Source organism: Manis pentadactyla, chromosome 10 (genome assembly GCF_030020395.1).
Source record: "Manis pentadactyla isolate mManPen7 chromosome 10, mManPen7.hap1, whole genome shotgun sequence".
Classification (NCBI taxonomy): Eukaryota; Metazoa; Chordata; class Mammalia; order Pholidota; family Manidae; genus Manis; species Manis pentadactyla.
Genome location: NC_080028.1, coordinates 119810530 through 119826946, shown reverse-complemented (window position 1 = coordinate 119826946; position 16417 = coordinate 119810530). Strand labels below are relative to the sequence as shown.

General features: G+C 37.7%; 1 protein-coding gene across 4 annotated transcripts in view; it reads right to left on the bottom strand.

Annotated features, from left to right (window-relative positions):
- Positions 1–7583: 7583 nt before the first annotated feature.
- Positions 7584–16417, bottom strand: part of LOC118910342 (eukaryotic peptide chain release factor GTP-binding subunit ERF3A) — a 32501-nt gene continuing 23667 nt past the window's right edge. For all 4 annotated transcript variants that reach the window (XM_057487551.1, XM_057487553.1, XM_057487549.1 and 1 more), the window contains 4 exons: positions 13532–13705; positions 12325–12414; positions 11996–12164; positions 7584–10290 (listed from right to left, as the gene is read on the bottom strand). In XM_057487551.1, coding sequence (XP_057343534.1) covers positions 10238–10290; positions 11996–12164; positions 12325–12414; positions 13532–13705 — 486 coding nt within the window. In that variant the 3' untranslated portion in view covers positions 7584–10237. The remainder of the gene's footprint in view (positions 10291–11995; positions 12165–12324; positions 12415–13531; positions 13706–16417) is intronic.

Below are 16417 nucleotides of genomic sequence, written 5' to 3'. Positions count from 1 at the left end.
TTCCCTAGCCGGAAGTCAGGGGGCGGGCACCAGGTTCTCGCGTCACTTCCTGGAGCGCCGGCGTCTGAGCGTGATGGTTTGGCGCGCCCGGTCAAATCTGCCTTGTGTCTCCGCTTGTGGGCTGAGTCTGGTTCCCGGGTCAAAGTGTTTCCTTCGCTTCTGCTCGTCGTGGGGCGCGGGGAGCCACCTGGCCGCACCTTGCTTTCACTCTTCCACGAAGGAACTCAAGCAAGCCCCTGGAGGCGGGAGACGAGGCCTGCCCGCCCCTCAGTGAGGCCACCCGCTCTCCTGCGGCCCCTCCTGTGGGCAGGCGGCGGTGGGGCGTGCGGAGAGCGGGGAGACCTGGCCCACCACCCGCATGCCGGGTGACTTTGGTCGAACCATCTACGCTGCCCAGCCACAGGCTCATCGCGAAGGTGACCGGCTGGTGAGGATTCCGTGGCATCATGACGGACACAGCGGACAAGTTGTTTAGCGGTGTGGTGTCCGGAATGTCGAGCTAGAGCCAGTCTCTCGTGAGCTTCGGGGTCTCAGGGAGGCGGGAGGTAAGAGCAAATACCTACACAGAAGCGTGCAGGCCGGAAAGGGGTAGAAAGCCTTCCTCCCCACATCCCAGAGGGGATCTGTTACCTTTTTCTCCTGGAACCTTCCAGGGATGTTCTAGGCATGTTCAGGAAATACTTACACTTTTTTCTATTTATGGATGGTGGGGTTTAAGTTTAATCTTGTTCTGTTCTTTTTTTAAACACAGTAGCCTAGTATACCCATTGTTGTGAACATGCTGCCTTTTCCTCATATGTTGGAGGCTGTCCAAGTCAATGCATAATGCTCTGCCTCATGTCTTTAAACAGCAGACTGGCCTTTCATCAGGTAGATAAACAATAGTTTATTTAGGAGCTTTGTAGTGGACATTCAGAATGGTTCTAGTCTTTTTGCAACTAGTTATGGAAATTTTTGAGAGCTGAAAGAACGGGAATAGGAGGCTTTCCATATTAGCTGTTTTTCCAGAAATGCTTCTTTCATGTTGTCAGAGCTGAATGAAGGGGTGTTCAGCTGATCTCTAATAATGTCTTTGTCTTTAATTAGCTTATAGAAGAAATATTACCTAAGTCTTTGGCACCTATCCCCAATTGTCTCTTCTACAATCTAGTATAAGATGGAATTAGTTTTAGCACGTGATTATGAACTGTTATATTAGCTTTCGTGTATCAATAAAATGTCGTGTGTTCTACAAAGACCATTAGGGTTATCAGATGTTGTGTCACCTTTGTTGTGAATTCAAGTTTGAGAACCAGGCTTCTAGGGCTAGGGAAAGGCATGAATTCAGGTGAAAGAGCATGGTGCTGTTGAAGTAGTAAGTGGCTGGAGCCAGGGGTATGCAGAGGGAAGGAATGGGAGATGAGGCTAGAGTGGTGTGTTGAGGAATTAACTCATTACCACGATGAGAGTTTGTATTTTGGAGAAATCGTATAGATAGGTTTTTGAACTGATGGTTCAGACAAAGAAGAGGTAGCAATGAATTCTGCTTTAGGAAAGTTCACAATCTGGCTGTGGTATTGTGGTGGTTTGAACAATGTCCTATGCCCACAAATTGTTACTTAGTGATGGAGCTTCATTTCCTTTCCCTTGAGTGTGGGCTTAACATAGTGACTTGCTTCTATCAAATAAAATACAGCAGCAGTGATGGGATGTCACTCCTGAGATTAGGTTATAAAAACACTGTAGTTCCACTTCCCTTCCATCCTCCTGCTTTCCTTTGTCCAACTTGGCCTGGGTGAAGCCAGCTACTATGTCCCGAGGCCTCTCAGGCGGCCTAGCAGCAACCACATGAATGAGCTTGGAAGTGGACCCATCCCCAATCAAATCTTGAGATGACTGCAAACTCTTAAGAGACCCTAGCTATGCTGCTTCCAGATTCCTGACCCACAAAAACTGAGATAATAAATGTTTGTTATTTTAACCCACTAAATCGGCTACGGGATATTAATCTAGACATCATGGAATGGAATTCAATAGCCACTGTAATGGAAACAATATTGCTTATATATAATGTGACATTTTAAAGGAAGATAGGAAGAACATGGTCTTTCTGGTCAGAAAGTTCTGAGTCTCAATCCCAGCTCCATGATTTACAAATTATTTAGCTTTGGACAAGTTAGCATTTGCCAAACCTCGATTTCTTTATCTGTAGAATGAAGCTAGTTCCTCACATGAATTAAGAGAATTTAGTGAATTAACATATGTGTATATATATGTCTGTCTACATAGTGCTTGGCACAAACAAAGTAGCACAAGGCTTGCCTCTTGCTGAAAATAATGTGATCAGGAAGTGAATCAGAAAATGAGATGTGCATATTAGGAGCCAAAAGAAGGAAGGTGGTCATGCACTTGCATTCAAGCAGTGAAGAAATGTTTGATTAGTGAAGAAATTAACAGATTGATTTAAAAAAAAAATTTTGGGAGGGCCCTGCAGAAGAGAAGCAAGAGAACAATGAGATTACCAGAGGGGAGAGAAGAAAGTAAAGGAGGTTTTCAGTAGAGAACCTATCAGCCTGCTTGCTGTTGCTCTTTGCCTCTTTGTGTGTAGGTACCACAAGCACATGATGTTGCTCAGACTCAGTGTACAGACCCCGACTTATATTTAGGAAGACAACTTTTTGACCCGGTCCACCTCAGTTTATAGGAATTAAATTTCCTTAAGGAATGTTTACTAAGGCCATTCGTAAAAGTGATTTCTAGACTTTAAAAAAACAGGTTACCTGTGCCATTAATCTCTTTATCATTTAATATACCCAACTGACAACTTCTTGGAAGACTTTATTCTTTTAACCAATACTAATATATAACTGGTGAATGTTCAGTTCATGGTGCATCTTTACTCAAATTAGGAAGGTTTTCAATAGCTACTAAAGTATTATGACAGGTCATCAATAAAGGGTCAATGAAATAACTTTTAAAAGTTATTCATACACATAATGTAGTAAAATAAATTTACCAAAAAAGAAAAAAACGGCTCAGCCCTGAGGTTTGAAAGACTTAACTGAGTAGAGGTACAAGTCAGTCTTAGAATTGGCAGGGCACATCAAAGGGAATGCAGTGAAGAAAATATTCAGCATTGTTGGAGATTAGAAGGGAGGTCGTGTATTTCACCACCTTTGGGAGTACTGAATGGTCTGTTTCTGTTTGGTAATAGCATTACAAAAGTAGATAAGGGGAAAAGAGATGAAACTTTTCTTTCTGGTTTATTTATTTGCATTTCTAATGATAATTCAAAGAAGGTTGTTTGTATTTGCAACCAACATGATAAAAGTCCTATTGGGAAAACAAAATTAAATTTCCCTTCAGAGGGATAAAAAAATTGTGGGTATCTGTAAAATAGAACATTACTTGGTAGTAAAGAGAATGGCTGATAGAAACAACACTGATTTCTGAAACATGTTGCTTGAAAGAAGAATGCACGGTAAGATTCCATTTATGTGGAGTTAAAAAAAAAAGGCAAAATGTCTACTGCAAAACTAGACTTGGTAGGAGGAAGGGATGGATTGGAGAGGGGCAGAGAGTTGCTTTCTGGGGTATGGAAATGTTCTGTATATTGATGGGGTATGTACATAATTGTATGCATTTGGCAAACTCATAGGAAACTTAAGATCTGTGTATTTCACTGTATGCACATTTCACCTTAATAAAAAAAATACCTGATTTATACACAAGTTCTGTTTGCTGGAACTTCTTTACAAAAAGAATTCCTACTAAGAATCTAATCCTGTCAAAACTTATTTCTCATCCTAAAACTTCAGTGTATTTGCTGGGGAAGTAACATGGGTGGTGATGGGGATGGCTTATGTTCTGAGTAACTTGGGTAGTTTATAAGCAAACACAAAGTCCTTGAGGAGTACAGTACTCTCGATTAAGGGGTGTGATCACCACAATAAATCTCCACCTATATGTAATCACACAGTATAAGATACACAAGTTAAATACATGATTTTCTCCATTATGCTCTCTAGCTAACCTGCTTTACCAGTGGTCTTTAGGTTACCAGTGGCCTCTTTACTAAACTCAAACCAGTGAATAGGGCTTTTTTGGTGAAAATGCCTTAAATGTGCAAATTAAGCTTATATAAATAAATTTGAACAACTTTTACTGCTTATTTATGAATTTTGACATCATTTCCATTGAAATGAAATGTTTAAGAGATCAAATACTAGCAATGGGATGGGTTAAACAAATGTGCAATTAACATTAAATGTGACCCACTGCACCCTGAGGGAGAATTCTTGCCTAAACTTTAATAGAAGGCGCCTGTCACAAATAATAGGAATTGAGTAAGAATAAGTACACTTGTCAGCTATAGGATTTTCGTTTCCTTGTGTTAGGTAATCTCTTACTTCTAGCAGAAAACAGGAAAATATTTTATGTAAGTCATTTGGGCACCCAGTGTACTCAAAGAATTTAAAGGAAGGACATTCACTTAAGAAAAATTTCCCTTTTAGGGCCAACATGTTGAATTTATAGAGGACAAACATACGGAAACAAAAAAGATGACACGATAGTACATGAGTTTTCAAATACTTAACATCAAAATGGCCATAAAAGCTTAAAATAGATAAACTTGTCACTAAATAAAAATATTTTCCAGAATATCATTTTTCATATGGCCAGAGATTTTTTTAAGGTCCTCTTAAATTTGGAAAACTGTAAAATTGTTTTTTATTGTAATTGGGCCATCATTTATTCTAGATTGGGAGAATATAGTTCTTTACCACAAAGCCACAGTATCCAAGGTATTGAAGGTGTTTTCCTGCTCCAAGTTGGTAGAACTTGTGTCTCTCAAACTGGCTCCACGGGCCACAAAGAGTAGAATCCTGTTGTCTCCTGCCCACTGCAGTTCAGTGCCTCTGTGCGGTTTGACGCCCAAGCACGCTTAGAACACAGTGTTGGATGGGCACGGTGGGAGACCTAGTCATTTAAGAGTAGAAAAGTGTGGCTGATTCCTGGGAAGTGTAACAAGCCATTTATTTATAACTTCCCTAATTTGAACCCCTACTTTGGTAGTAAGCTTGCACACAAGTTTTATTTACGCTAAGACTCATTTGATGCCAAACAACTAGAGACAGATTGCCAAAACCTAGAAATGACTCCTTCCACCTACAGGCAGCTTCGGCAAGAACTCATTTGAACGCACGTAACATACTGATTATACAGGAATGCATTGCTGCTGTTCCGTTGACCAGTGTGTGCTGCATTTACTGTTAATGTCTTCTTGCTCTTGCACAGTCAAGTACTGTTTGATTATTAAAAATCTTGAGAGATTCATGCTTCTGACAGAATCGTTTCCCCAATTGTTCACATAAAACCAGACTGATAGCGTTATTATTAGGCATCTCTAACTTACTTTAGGGCTGCTGTTTTGTTGAAATTAGTCATGTACACCAAAGGCCTTGCATACCATATGCAAGCAGGCCACGTTTGTAAACTTATGTGACAGAGCTTGTTAGATCCACCCAACAAATCTGGTAGATGGTTCCAAAAACAAAGAATTGTACAAAAAATGGACAGATACACCCAGGGTATGATACAATACAGGTGACTATAAACAGACAGACAAATCCTTCAAAAGGGAAGATGACAGTTTTTATTATTACAAAAGCAATTTTTTTTTTAACTTCAGTCATTTGAGTAATTGCAAGAGCAGACTAAGGGCTTAATCCTCCCACAGGCACCAAGTCAGGCACAGTAAAGTAGGTAGCTACAAATCCTAAAAGGTGTCTTTATCTTGGATTCTTGTAATTCCCACCTAGAGAGTTTTGCCATGCTTTGGAATTAGGTTAAAAAACCCAGCAAACCTCATCAATTCCCTTTTTTAAAAAATGAGAGCTGGGAATTTAACCTATGGTGTCTAGTGAAAGCTAGTCATGAGTCCTGGCCTGAGAGAGATCCACATTTCCTTTAGAACAGAAGAAACATTAGCCAAGAGGTGAGTCAATTTCTGAGAGTCCAACACGTCTCCAGAATGCAGATCTTCAGGTTCAGACCTCACTTCTCACCTGTTGCACGTGGCTGGTCACCTGAGGGGTGCAGGAGCTGTAGCACAGTTCTTCCCAGGCAGAAGAAAAGCAGTAGCAGGGACTTGGGCTGACATCTGAAGCACCAAGCCAATATGCCTGGCAGAGGAGAACCTCAGGAAGCACAAAATGTCATTCTACCTTTCTGTCCATAAACCTGAAGTTCTGTTTTCAAGGGCACAGTGGCATGTGCGGCAAGGCAGGGAAGACAATTACCATTACGAGGGTTGCCTACGGCCTCATTTTCTGCCTCATCAGACACGATGCCTGTCTGCTTTTTCCATATATTCAAGAACACAAAAATTGTAATTCCCACTCCCACACCTCCAGGCCCTTTAACATTCCTTAGTGAACAACTTGACTAGCATATTATTTTCAAGGAAGCATAGGATTAGAGGTATGTGAACAGTGTACTTATTGAAGGGAAGACTCAGTATGTCCTAAGATACTAAAAATCAGTATCCTAGAGCCAGAACCATCACAAGTTGAACCAAATCCACCCTATGTGAATTCTGGCAGTAAATTGGTTCAGTTGGAATCCATTCAACTACTACAGGAAAATAAATACACCTCCTATTCTGATTACTATGAAATTGAATATAACCAGCTGACTACCTAAACTTAAACCTAGTAAGTCTTCTAAGTTGTGCATGTGTAGTTACATTTATTGACTTAATAAGTTGCTGCCATGGCAAGTTTGCTAAAGAAACAAGGTCATGAATGCATTAGATGACATCTGCTAGATTCACTGAAAAATTAGCTGGAGCAATATTATTTGGAGACAGAAAATCGTTCCCTAAATTCTCTTGAATGCTATTTACCTTACAAATGTCTGTGAGAGGATTAATGGCACAGTTTATCCTGGTAAGGTAAGCCAACACTGAACATAACATTTAATCCTAAACTTAAATCAGAGCTCTAGTGTTGTGACAAAAATTTTCACAAAGGGTTTTTTAAAGGTTGAAAGTTGCCTGATGTTAAGAGCTGTAATAAAAACTGTTTATTTGTCCCTCAATCACCTCACATTCCTACCTAAAGCAATGGAGGTGTCTGTCATCCATGAAACAGCAGCCCATGAGGAGGTCCATGCCAATGAGGAAAGGTGCTAGAGTGCTGTCATGTGGAACAGTCAGCAAAGAGCACAGAGTAATTGAGAGTCGTAACTAGTGCTCTTGAAGATTGCTGGGGAGTTTAGCTGATTTTTTTCAGAAGTTTATCATGGAAGCAGTTTTTGAGCATAGATCCATGATCTTGGACTGCAAGACTACATCTGACTGAAAGTATGACCCACCACGTCTGCAGCGCTTCAGCTGAGAGCATGCTGGAAACTGTTCTGATGCATGGTGTTCCAAGTCCACCCCACATCCTAAGAGCAGTTCTTGTAGTTTATGTAACTAGCAGGCAAGTATGAATGATCTTATTACAATGAACAACCTGCACTCTTTTACAATTTACAAACTCTTTACATTCAATTATCACATTTTTCAAGATCTTCAAAACAAAGAAATATACATGGGCTTAGTGATTCAACAACACTTTACTATTTGTCATTTAATTTCACGGCAATACATACTTAGTCCAACTCTTGGTTTGAACTCGACATAGATTTTCACTGTTAAAGTCCTTTTTGCAAATTAAAAACAAGAAACAGATGCTATTATCTCCCCCTTTCCCACAGTAAGAAATAAGGATTTAAGAAGGCAATTACTAAGATGTTTAATTCAGTTAAAGAGCTATAATTAAATAATCTAGCATGAAACTTATATAAAGAACATTAAAAAGATACAAAGAAAAATTGTTTCTAATGTATCTATGCTATAGAGAAAGCATGTTTATAGTCTGTAATATCCTAAATCTGCAGCCACTTACCCTATTTTTGTACTGTTAACATATAAACATTCTTGCACTTGCAGAAGACAAAATGACAACCTAGGAGTCTGTATTGCTTTTTAAAGGTCCAACATCACACACTGCCAGACATTTTATTCCTCCAGTTCACTCCAGACATTTCCTCCTTCAGACAACTAGCCAGTGTAACTAGGAGTTTAAAAATGCATCCACTTTAAGTGAGAATACTTCCCAAAGAATTTCAAGGCCCATAAAATGTGGTGTCGCTTTAGAAATGAAGTTTCTTCTAAATAACCCAATTATATGCACAAATGTGCAAAAATCCAAATGAAATGTTTTATTTCATAATGAAAGTTATATTTCTTATTATTTTTAGAGGTAGGCCATGGCCATTCACAGTTGATACCCATGTTGTTAAAAGTCTTGGCAACATGCACATAGTATTCTAAAAGTGTAAATGTTTTAATAGCAAACCTACTGCTTTTTAAAAGCGAGCTCAATTTTAAAATGGAAATCTATCTGTTGAAATAATTTCAAGGTCTCTTGAGCTTCTTTCTAAAGATTCATTAAAATCCAAGCAATTGCTAGTTATCTTATTAACTTGGAAGTACAGAGTTTATTATATACTCATTAAAGCTCCCATTATTTCCCAGAAAAATTAAAGCCCAGAGATTTGCAGGCATAAATAAAATTTATTTAAATTTCATGCAATTCAATAGCATAAGTATAATTATAGGAAGTTGCAGGACAATAACTTTGCTCTGTCCATGAGATGCAGCCTCATTTGTGAAATGAATAGTAATTCTATAGTTATGAAAACAGAATTGGATTAAATTTTATGTGTTGTGACTGGAAATACAGTCGAACTAGGCTTTCCTTTTCTGAGGAGGAAGATTACAGGGAAGGGATGTGTAATTAAATATACAATTACAAATTATCTTATTTAGAGATAAACTACAATCTGAAAGAGGCCAAGTCTTTAATAAAATGGCAACACTCAAATTCAAGGGGACTTGCAATAAACCCAGAAATTGACTCTTTCATTTCCCATTTATTCTTATTTAAAAATTTCAAAGTCATGATAGTTAGAGCAGAAAGTTAGCCTTCAATATAAAAACCACTACAACACTCCATTGTGGGTGATCCAAATCATAGTTTAGCAAATTTCAGCTTTATATTTAAGAAAACAGTCAATTTCAGATAATTGAGAAAAACTTACACTGTGCTTGATTCTAGGTATCTCTGTTAGTCTGTGCAGATTCTGATGATTCTAAAAATGTGTTCATTTAGTTGCTGGATGAGATTAAGCTTTTACCAGAAAGGATCATTCAATTTTTACAATTACTGATAAAATAGTAAACTAAGTAACTGTAAAACTGGCACTTGCAATTGGTACGGTTTTTATAGTAGAGGCATGCAGCTCTTATAAATATTAAATGAGGCATTTTTGCCAGGTCTCAACATGCTTTCTTTATTGTGAATGCCACTAAATTAACAAGTTGATGGAGTTTTCTGTAAGGGTACAATTTTGTTATGCTTTACTTATAAAAACTATAGTATGCTGTTTATTTTGGAACTTACTGTGTTTAAGAAATCATGTCAAAATATAAATTGGCAGAAAATAACTGGCAGACCCAATACAGCAGTGTCACAACTGCATAAAGGTATTTAACTGTATGGATGCATTAACCATCAAAAGAAGGGGTCAAACTAATTCTTTCCTTTAATACAAACTTGAACATTGTAAATACCTCCTTTTAAAGTAGGGGGTAGGGAAAGAGTTCTAGAAAAGTCCAAGTAATAAAATGTATTCAATTACTTGGTAAAGTTAAAAAGCTAATGCAACAATGTTACATCCAGTTTAAAAATATTATTCAAAAGTAAATACCGAAAAGGATTTCAAATTGATTATTTTATTAACGTGGTACTTGTCTTTGTAACGTGCACAAACACTTGCACACTCAGAATGATCTGCCTGGGGGAGAAAAAGACTGAGTATGCTTAAGGGGAAAATGAAAAATAAAAAATTCCTGTGAATTTTCATTATTGTAGGCAATTATGTCCACATCACTTACAAAGCTATTGCCAAATCTGTCTGGAAGCAGAGTTTGAGAGGGGAAGAAAAAATCTTGGGAAATTCAACAGTGGCATAGCAGAGCTCTCAATATGAGAAAGCTGACATAATGTGGACTTTTGCTGTGAATTTTGTCTTTGCAAAATATGGGGAGAGGTTTGTCAGTGGGCAGAAAATAAGAGAAGGCGATGTGAAGTAGCTTTTGCAGTCAATTTCCTCACAGTATTGGGCAGGGTCATCAAGAAAATGCTTAGTCTTTCTCTGGAACCAGTTTCAGAACTTTTCCAATTGCAATGGTCTTACCTAGAAATGAGATTTCAAAGCAAAACAAAACCTTTTCAGTAGTTAACAGCAAGACTAAAGTAAGGTATTAAAGCTTATTTTTTAAATCATAAAAATATTTTTCTCAACATAATTTACTAATTAACTGGCTCTACCACCAAAGGCATGATTTCTGACTAGACAGTTTAGGTAAGTGGGTGAGTGGATGGGGCACTGAAAAGATATGATATCCTGCATCAAAAACCTATGCTTGGACAAGTAAAACGTGGAATATCCATGTACTGGAATACTGTTTGTCAATAAAAAGGAATGCATTATATATAATACATGTACAACATGGGTGAACCTCAAAAAAATGCTGAGTGAAATAAACTAAATACTGAAGACCACAAATTGTGGGATTTTGTTTATACGCCATGTCCAAAAAAGGCAAAGAGAAAAAGTAGATCTGTGGTTGCCCAGGGCTAGGGGCAGGAATAGGGAGTGATTGTAAACATGTATACGGTTTCTTTTTAGATGTTCTAAGTGCCCTAAAATTACAATGGGGTGACGACTGTACACTGTAAACATACCAAAATTCATTGAATTATATACTTATAACAGGTCAAATTTCAAATTACCTCAATAAAGCTGTTAAAAAGGGCTCTCAATCTTACTTTAAGAGATATAAAACACATTAGGTCATGCGAAAAATCTAAAAGCCAAGCTATTCTTTAGGAAAAAAATAATTCAGGGTTAAAAATTCTTATTAAAATTTTTTCTTTCTGCCTGATTTTATCAGATTATAACTGGCAACTAAAACTCTCATTTTGTTATATTGGTAGGACACACCCAAAAACCAGTTTCACTATCACTAAGAAGAGTTTTAAGGACTTCAAAGTAAAATAAATTACTGTCTTTATACAGATTTTCTCTGAAGTGAGGTTTGGGGACCATATTCACTGTTACATTCCCAGTGCTGAGCACAGGTCCTGACATGCAGCAGGTGTACGATACATTTTTTGCTGATTGAAATTGGATCACGTCAACTGACTATTCTGTATTTCAACCGAACCATAAAATTTTTATGTGAAGTTTTCTAGTCTTAAAATAGTTGCCTAAGTTACAAATATTAACAATCCATGGAAATCAGTCATTTGTTTTCATGATATCAAAGAATTTCATGGCTGCAAATAGGAAAATACAGCTGTTCAGATTCACTCAGAGGTAGGCAAAAATGGACACAGAAAAGAACATGAATGTCAAACCTCTGAGAAAATTAAGTGTTCAAAGACTATCAACCTATGTATCCCTTTTACCCACTGCCACAATGTAAGGATAGTGAATGTTGATCATATTTAAAACAATTTTCTGACCACAAAAATGACAAGATGCTTACCCTCAGAGGCTTGTGTAGCAAAAACTTGCTCTACAGGTTTAAGCCCTTCAAGAGGGACTTTAATCACACATAATACAAAGGATTTCACCATAAAGTATCTTTAGTGAACAAAATGACTCAAGACCCACCACTTGCAAAATATAAAAATTAAGATTCTTCGCTTAACATGCATTAAGTAATGCACTAGAGCGTTACTGCTAAAATTCAGTCAATTCTGTCAGCTGTTCAATTCATTCAACTCAAACATTCTATGACTGAAGTTTTCTATAAACTTGTAGTGTGCTTGGATAAAGGTTTCCAAGGCTCTGCATCTCAGATACACGACCAGACATCGATTTAAAGGCTTACCCTCATCTCTTAAGGTAAAACGGCCCATCTGAGGGAAGTCTTTAAAGGTCTCAAGGCAGATGGTTCCTGCTGTCCGTAAGCGAGCAATGCACACTTGATCTTGTTTCACAAAACGAGGTCGAGTCTTACTTTTTTCTCCTGATTTTTTGTCTACCAAACAGATTAAGGCCTATCCAAGAAAAAAAGGATATCAAAATAATGCCAAACTAAAGAATTTTAAAAATAAGAACAGGTGCAAATAAGAGTACATCACACCTGCTGATCAGAGATTACCAAGATGAAAAGGTCTTAAACACACAAACAAAAACCTCAATTATCTTAAAACTCACTGTTATTTCGACTTCCTCAATACAGGTATGAATGTGCAGCACCGCATTATAACCTGGGCAGATAATGGATTTGTGCTCTATAATCACTATCTGTCAAACAAACAAACAGATCACATTTTATCCCTGGGGTAAAAAAGCAATGTTCTAAAGTGCCATATGGTACCACAAGAATGTGTTACTCACCATCTCAGGACACCAACTTAAGTTATGTTTGTGCTAGAGAGGAAGGATCAGGTTGCCTGATCAAGCATAAACTCTGATATCCTTACCCTACTGACTAGTGCACAGTCAAGCTTTAAAAACAGAGCAGGCCAGACTCAGACTCCAAGAAGGCACTAGCAGTTACCAAAGGAAGGGTTTGGGGAGCGTGGGAGGGGAGGGAGGGAGAAGGGGATTAAAGGGCCTATAATTAGCACTCATAATATAGTTAGGTCATTGGGAAGGCAGTACAGCACTGAGAAGACAAGTACTGACCCTATAGCATCTCACTATACACTGATGGACAGTTACTGCAATGGGGGGGACTGAAACCTTCATAAGACTGTATATCAATCTTACTTTAATTTAAAAAAAAAAACATAGGCCAACTTTCTTCTGGGAACCCTCTCTTCTATCCATCCATCCCCTCAACTGGCGAAATTAAGTTAATCACTGCTATTCACATGCTTTTTTTTTTCTACCTAGATGTGAAATGATCATATATTCGAATTCTCAATATCAAAGTCCAGTAAAAACCTTGTATCTGGCACCAAAATCTAACCCGATTAGTCATACCTTGCAACACAACTCAAACTTCCTGTAAGGTACATCTCATTTAGTCACTCTCCTGGGGAGGTCAGGGTGCTATTAGCATGGAGAAATTGGGTGATTTCCTATCTGGAAAGTAACTGCTCTGAACAGCCAGGTAAACTATGATTTCCAAGGTGTGCTCTACTCAAATTGAAAGCTACTTTGGGCAAAACATAAGTAATAATGTACTTTATCAACAGGAGATCGGAAATCAAAAGGAACTTAGAAAGAACTTGTGCCATCTTGAAGACCTCATGTGTGTGAGATCTACATCATGGCTGTTGTAATATATTTATGATTTATTTCAGTTCCCCTTCTACACACATGGCATGTCACTAATAATCAGGACAAAGGGCATTTAAGTTCTAATTTCACTAAGACAGTAAAGACCACTAGGACAGCTACAATAACTGCGTACCTGGGCATCAAATGTGCGTCCAGAATGACAAAGATTATTAGGATCACAAAGTATGAATCCTGGAAGAATCTCCTCCTCTTCAATTCCTTTCAGTCTGATTTTGAGGTTTTCACCTGGGGCTACAGAATCAGTTTCTACATCATCAGAAAGGATTCCAAGAACTTCCACGTTATGCTTAAAAACAAATCGAACAGAATTAGAGGCTTTCTGACACTTTCATGGCACTACAAAATGCAAAATGATCTGACTGCTCAAGGTCTTACACCTGTGGTTATAGTTTACCACAGAAAAAGGGTACAGATTAAAATTAGCCAAGGGAAGAAGATTTGCAAGGCACATTTTTCTGTGATTGTTGATTAGCCAAAATACTTCTCTGAATACAAAACTTTATTACATTTGTATGACATGAACTTAACAAAAATCATGCCCCAGAAGAACTGCCAATTAAAACATTAGTTCGTCATCTTTTTAATATCACATCCTAATTATCTCCAAATAGGAAGAGTATAAACTAGCATTTGCCTTTTTTACTTTTTCAAAATCAAAACATTAAATCTAACATTTGGACTTTAATTTTATGGGCCTAATTTTTATGATGATTAAATTCTAGGCTTTCACAGACAAACCTTCGTTACCTATCGACCCCCAAATATGTGAAGACTACACTTCTCAAAAGCTATCTGAACAACTAAGCTTTAAGAACACCAGCTGTTTCACGGGCACAGGGGTTGCCTTTGGGGAGATGAAAATGTCCCAGAGCCAGAGAGGAGTGATGGCAGCACAATCCTATGAATGTACTAAATGCCACTAATGGTAAAATTTACCTGTCTTTTACTGCAATAATTTTTAAGAAAAGAACATACAAATGAGAAAAAAAGTGTTAACATCAATACCCACAATTATTTCCGTATTTTTACTCCATTTCTGCCCTTGGACATAATTCATATTTGTGAAACACAAACCAGAAAATACTACCCTTCAAGAGGAAATTATCTCATGATGGTAAATAAACAGTGGAGAATCCAGAATGACACTCTACTCCAGAATTCTAGTCACTTGCTAAGCTGTAGTAGCATTTTCCCTCTGTCCCTACATAATTTTTTTCTTTCCCAAAGGCAGTTTATACATTATATATACCTAACTTTTGAAATTCATTCCTAGTACTGAAATACAACCATGTTTGTTAGCTAAATTCTTTACAGTAACAGGATAAAAGGGTAGAAACTAGCAGTTCCACTGTCTACTTAACAAGTTTACTTGTTTACTAGTTTTTGCCCAAATAATCCAGTGTAACAATCCCTCTCTACAAATATGGTATTTATAGCTAAACACAATACAACTAGTCTAATCTGTAAATTAATCCACAGTCACAAAAAAATTAAGATTGAGACCAGCAAATTCTCTTAGTTTATGAAAGGTATTAAGGATTTTGCCTGCTCTAAGTACCTTATAGAAGTTGAAACATACGTTATTTATCTTTTTATGACTAGCTTATTTCACTTAGCATAATGCCTTCAAGCTTCATCCTTGTTGTAGTGTATCAGAATTTCTTTCCCTTTTATACTGAATAATCCCACTGTTATATGTACACCACATTTTGTTCATCCACTCATCCATCAATGGACATGACAGATTGCTTCCATGTCTTAGCTACTGCGAATGCTGCTGCTGTGAACAAAGGTTCCTGAAGCTCGGTATTCAATGATTTTGGGTATATATGCAAAAGTGGAAATGCTGGATCTTAGGATTTTATTCTTTGTTTGAGGAAATACCATTGCACATTCCTTAGCAGCTGCACAATTTTACATTCCCACTGAGAGTGCACAAGCGTTCCAATTTCTCCACATCCTTGACAACATTTGTTATTTTCTGTTTTTTGATCATAGCTATCCTGACAGCTGTGAGGTGATATCTTACTGTGGTCCTGATCTGCATTTCCCCAATGACCAGTGATACTGAACGTCTTTTCTTGTGCTTATTGGCCAAATCTCTTTGGAGAAATCAAGCCCTTTGCTCATTTTCCAGTCAGGTTATTTTTTTGTTTTGTTTTTGAGTTGCAGGACTTTTTGATGTATTTTGGTTATTAACCTCTTATCAGATTTATGTATTTTGCCATCCCATAGGTTGCCTACCCATTAGCTGTTTTTAATATAAAATAGTCTGGCATCTGTGTCTTTTAAAATATTTAACTTTTTTTCCACTGGGAGTCAAGATGACTAAAGTGCAGTGAGTTTTTAAGGTTTGCCTAGAAACTCTGGGATATGTTACATGGACCTGCCTAGTAATTAGAATAAGGCGATCACTTCTACAGAGAATCTGTAACTCACATATTAAGGCCCCTCCCCTACAGCAACAGCCTGGCACTAGGGATACGAGCACACAGTGAATTGTACTTTTCATTCTGTTGTAGTATATACTCAAAAAAATTTACTTTTTAAATCCATTTTACATTGTACACTTCAGCGGCATCTATTCCATTCACAATGCTGTACAACTATACCTGGTACCTAGCTCCCAAACATCACCACCCCACAATCCTATGTCCATTAAGCAGTTCCTTCCCATTCTTCCTCCCCCAGCCCCCTGGCAACCACCAGTCCACCTTCTATCTCCATGAGCAAACTCTACTTCTGTGACTGCTCTACAGAAAAAATTGAGCAAGGATTTTACCTGACTGTTATTTTCCTTCAGTTGTCACTGACCTTCAAGTAGCAGAGATAATTGCCTTAGCAAGTAAGAGACTATGATAGGAGACTCCATCCTCCAATGTATAAGGCACCAAGAAACCTAAAAAGTATAATCTGCAAGTTGCTAATTACACCTAAGCATTACATTGACAATGGATACCTTTTTTAAATTCACTGTGCCTGGAATGAGCATGGTAAG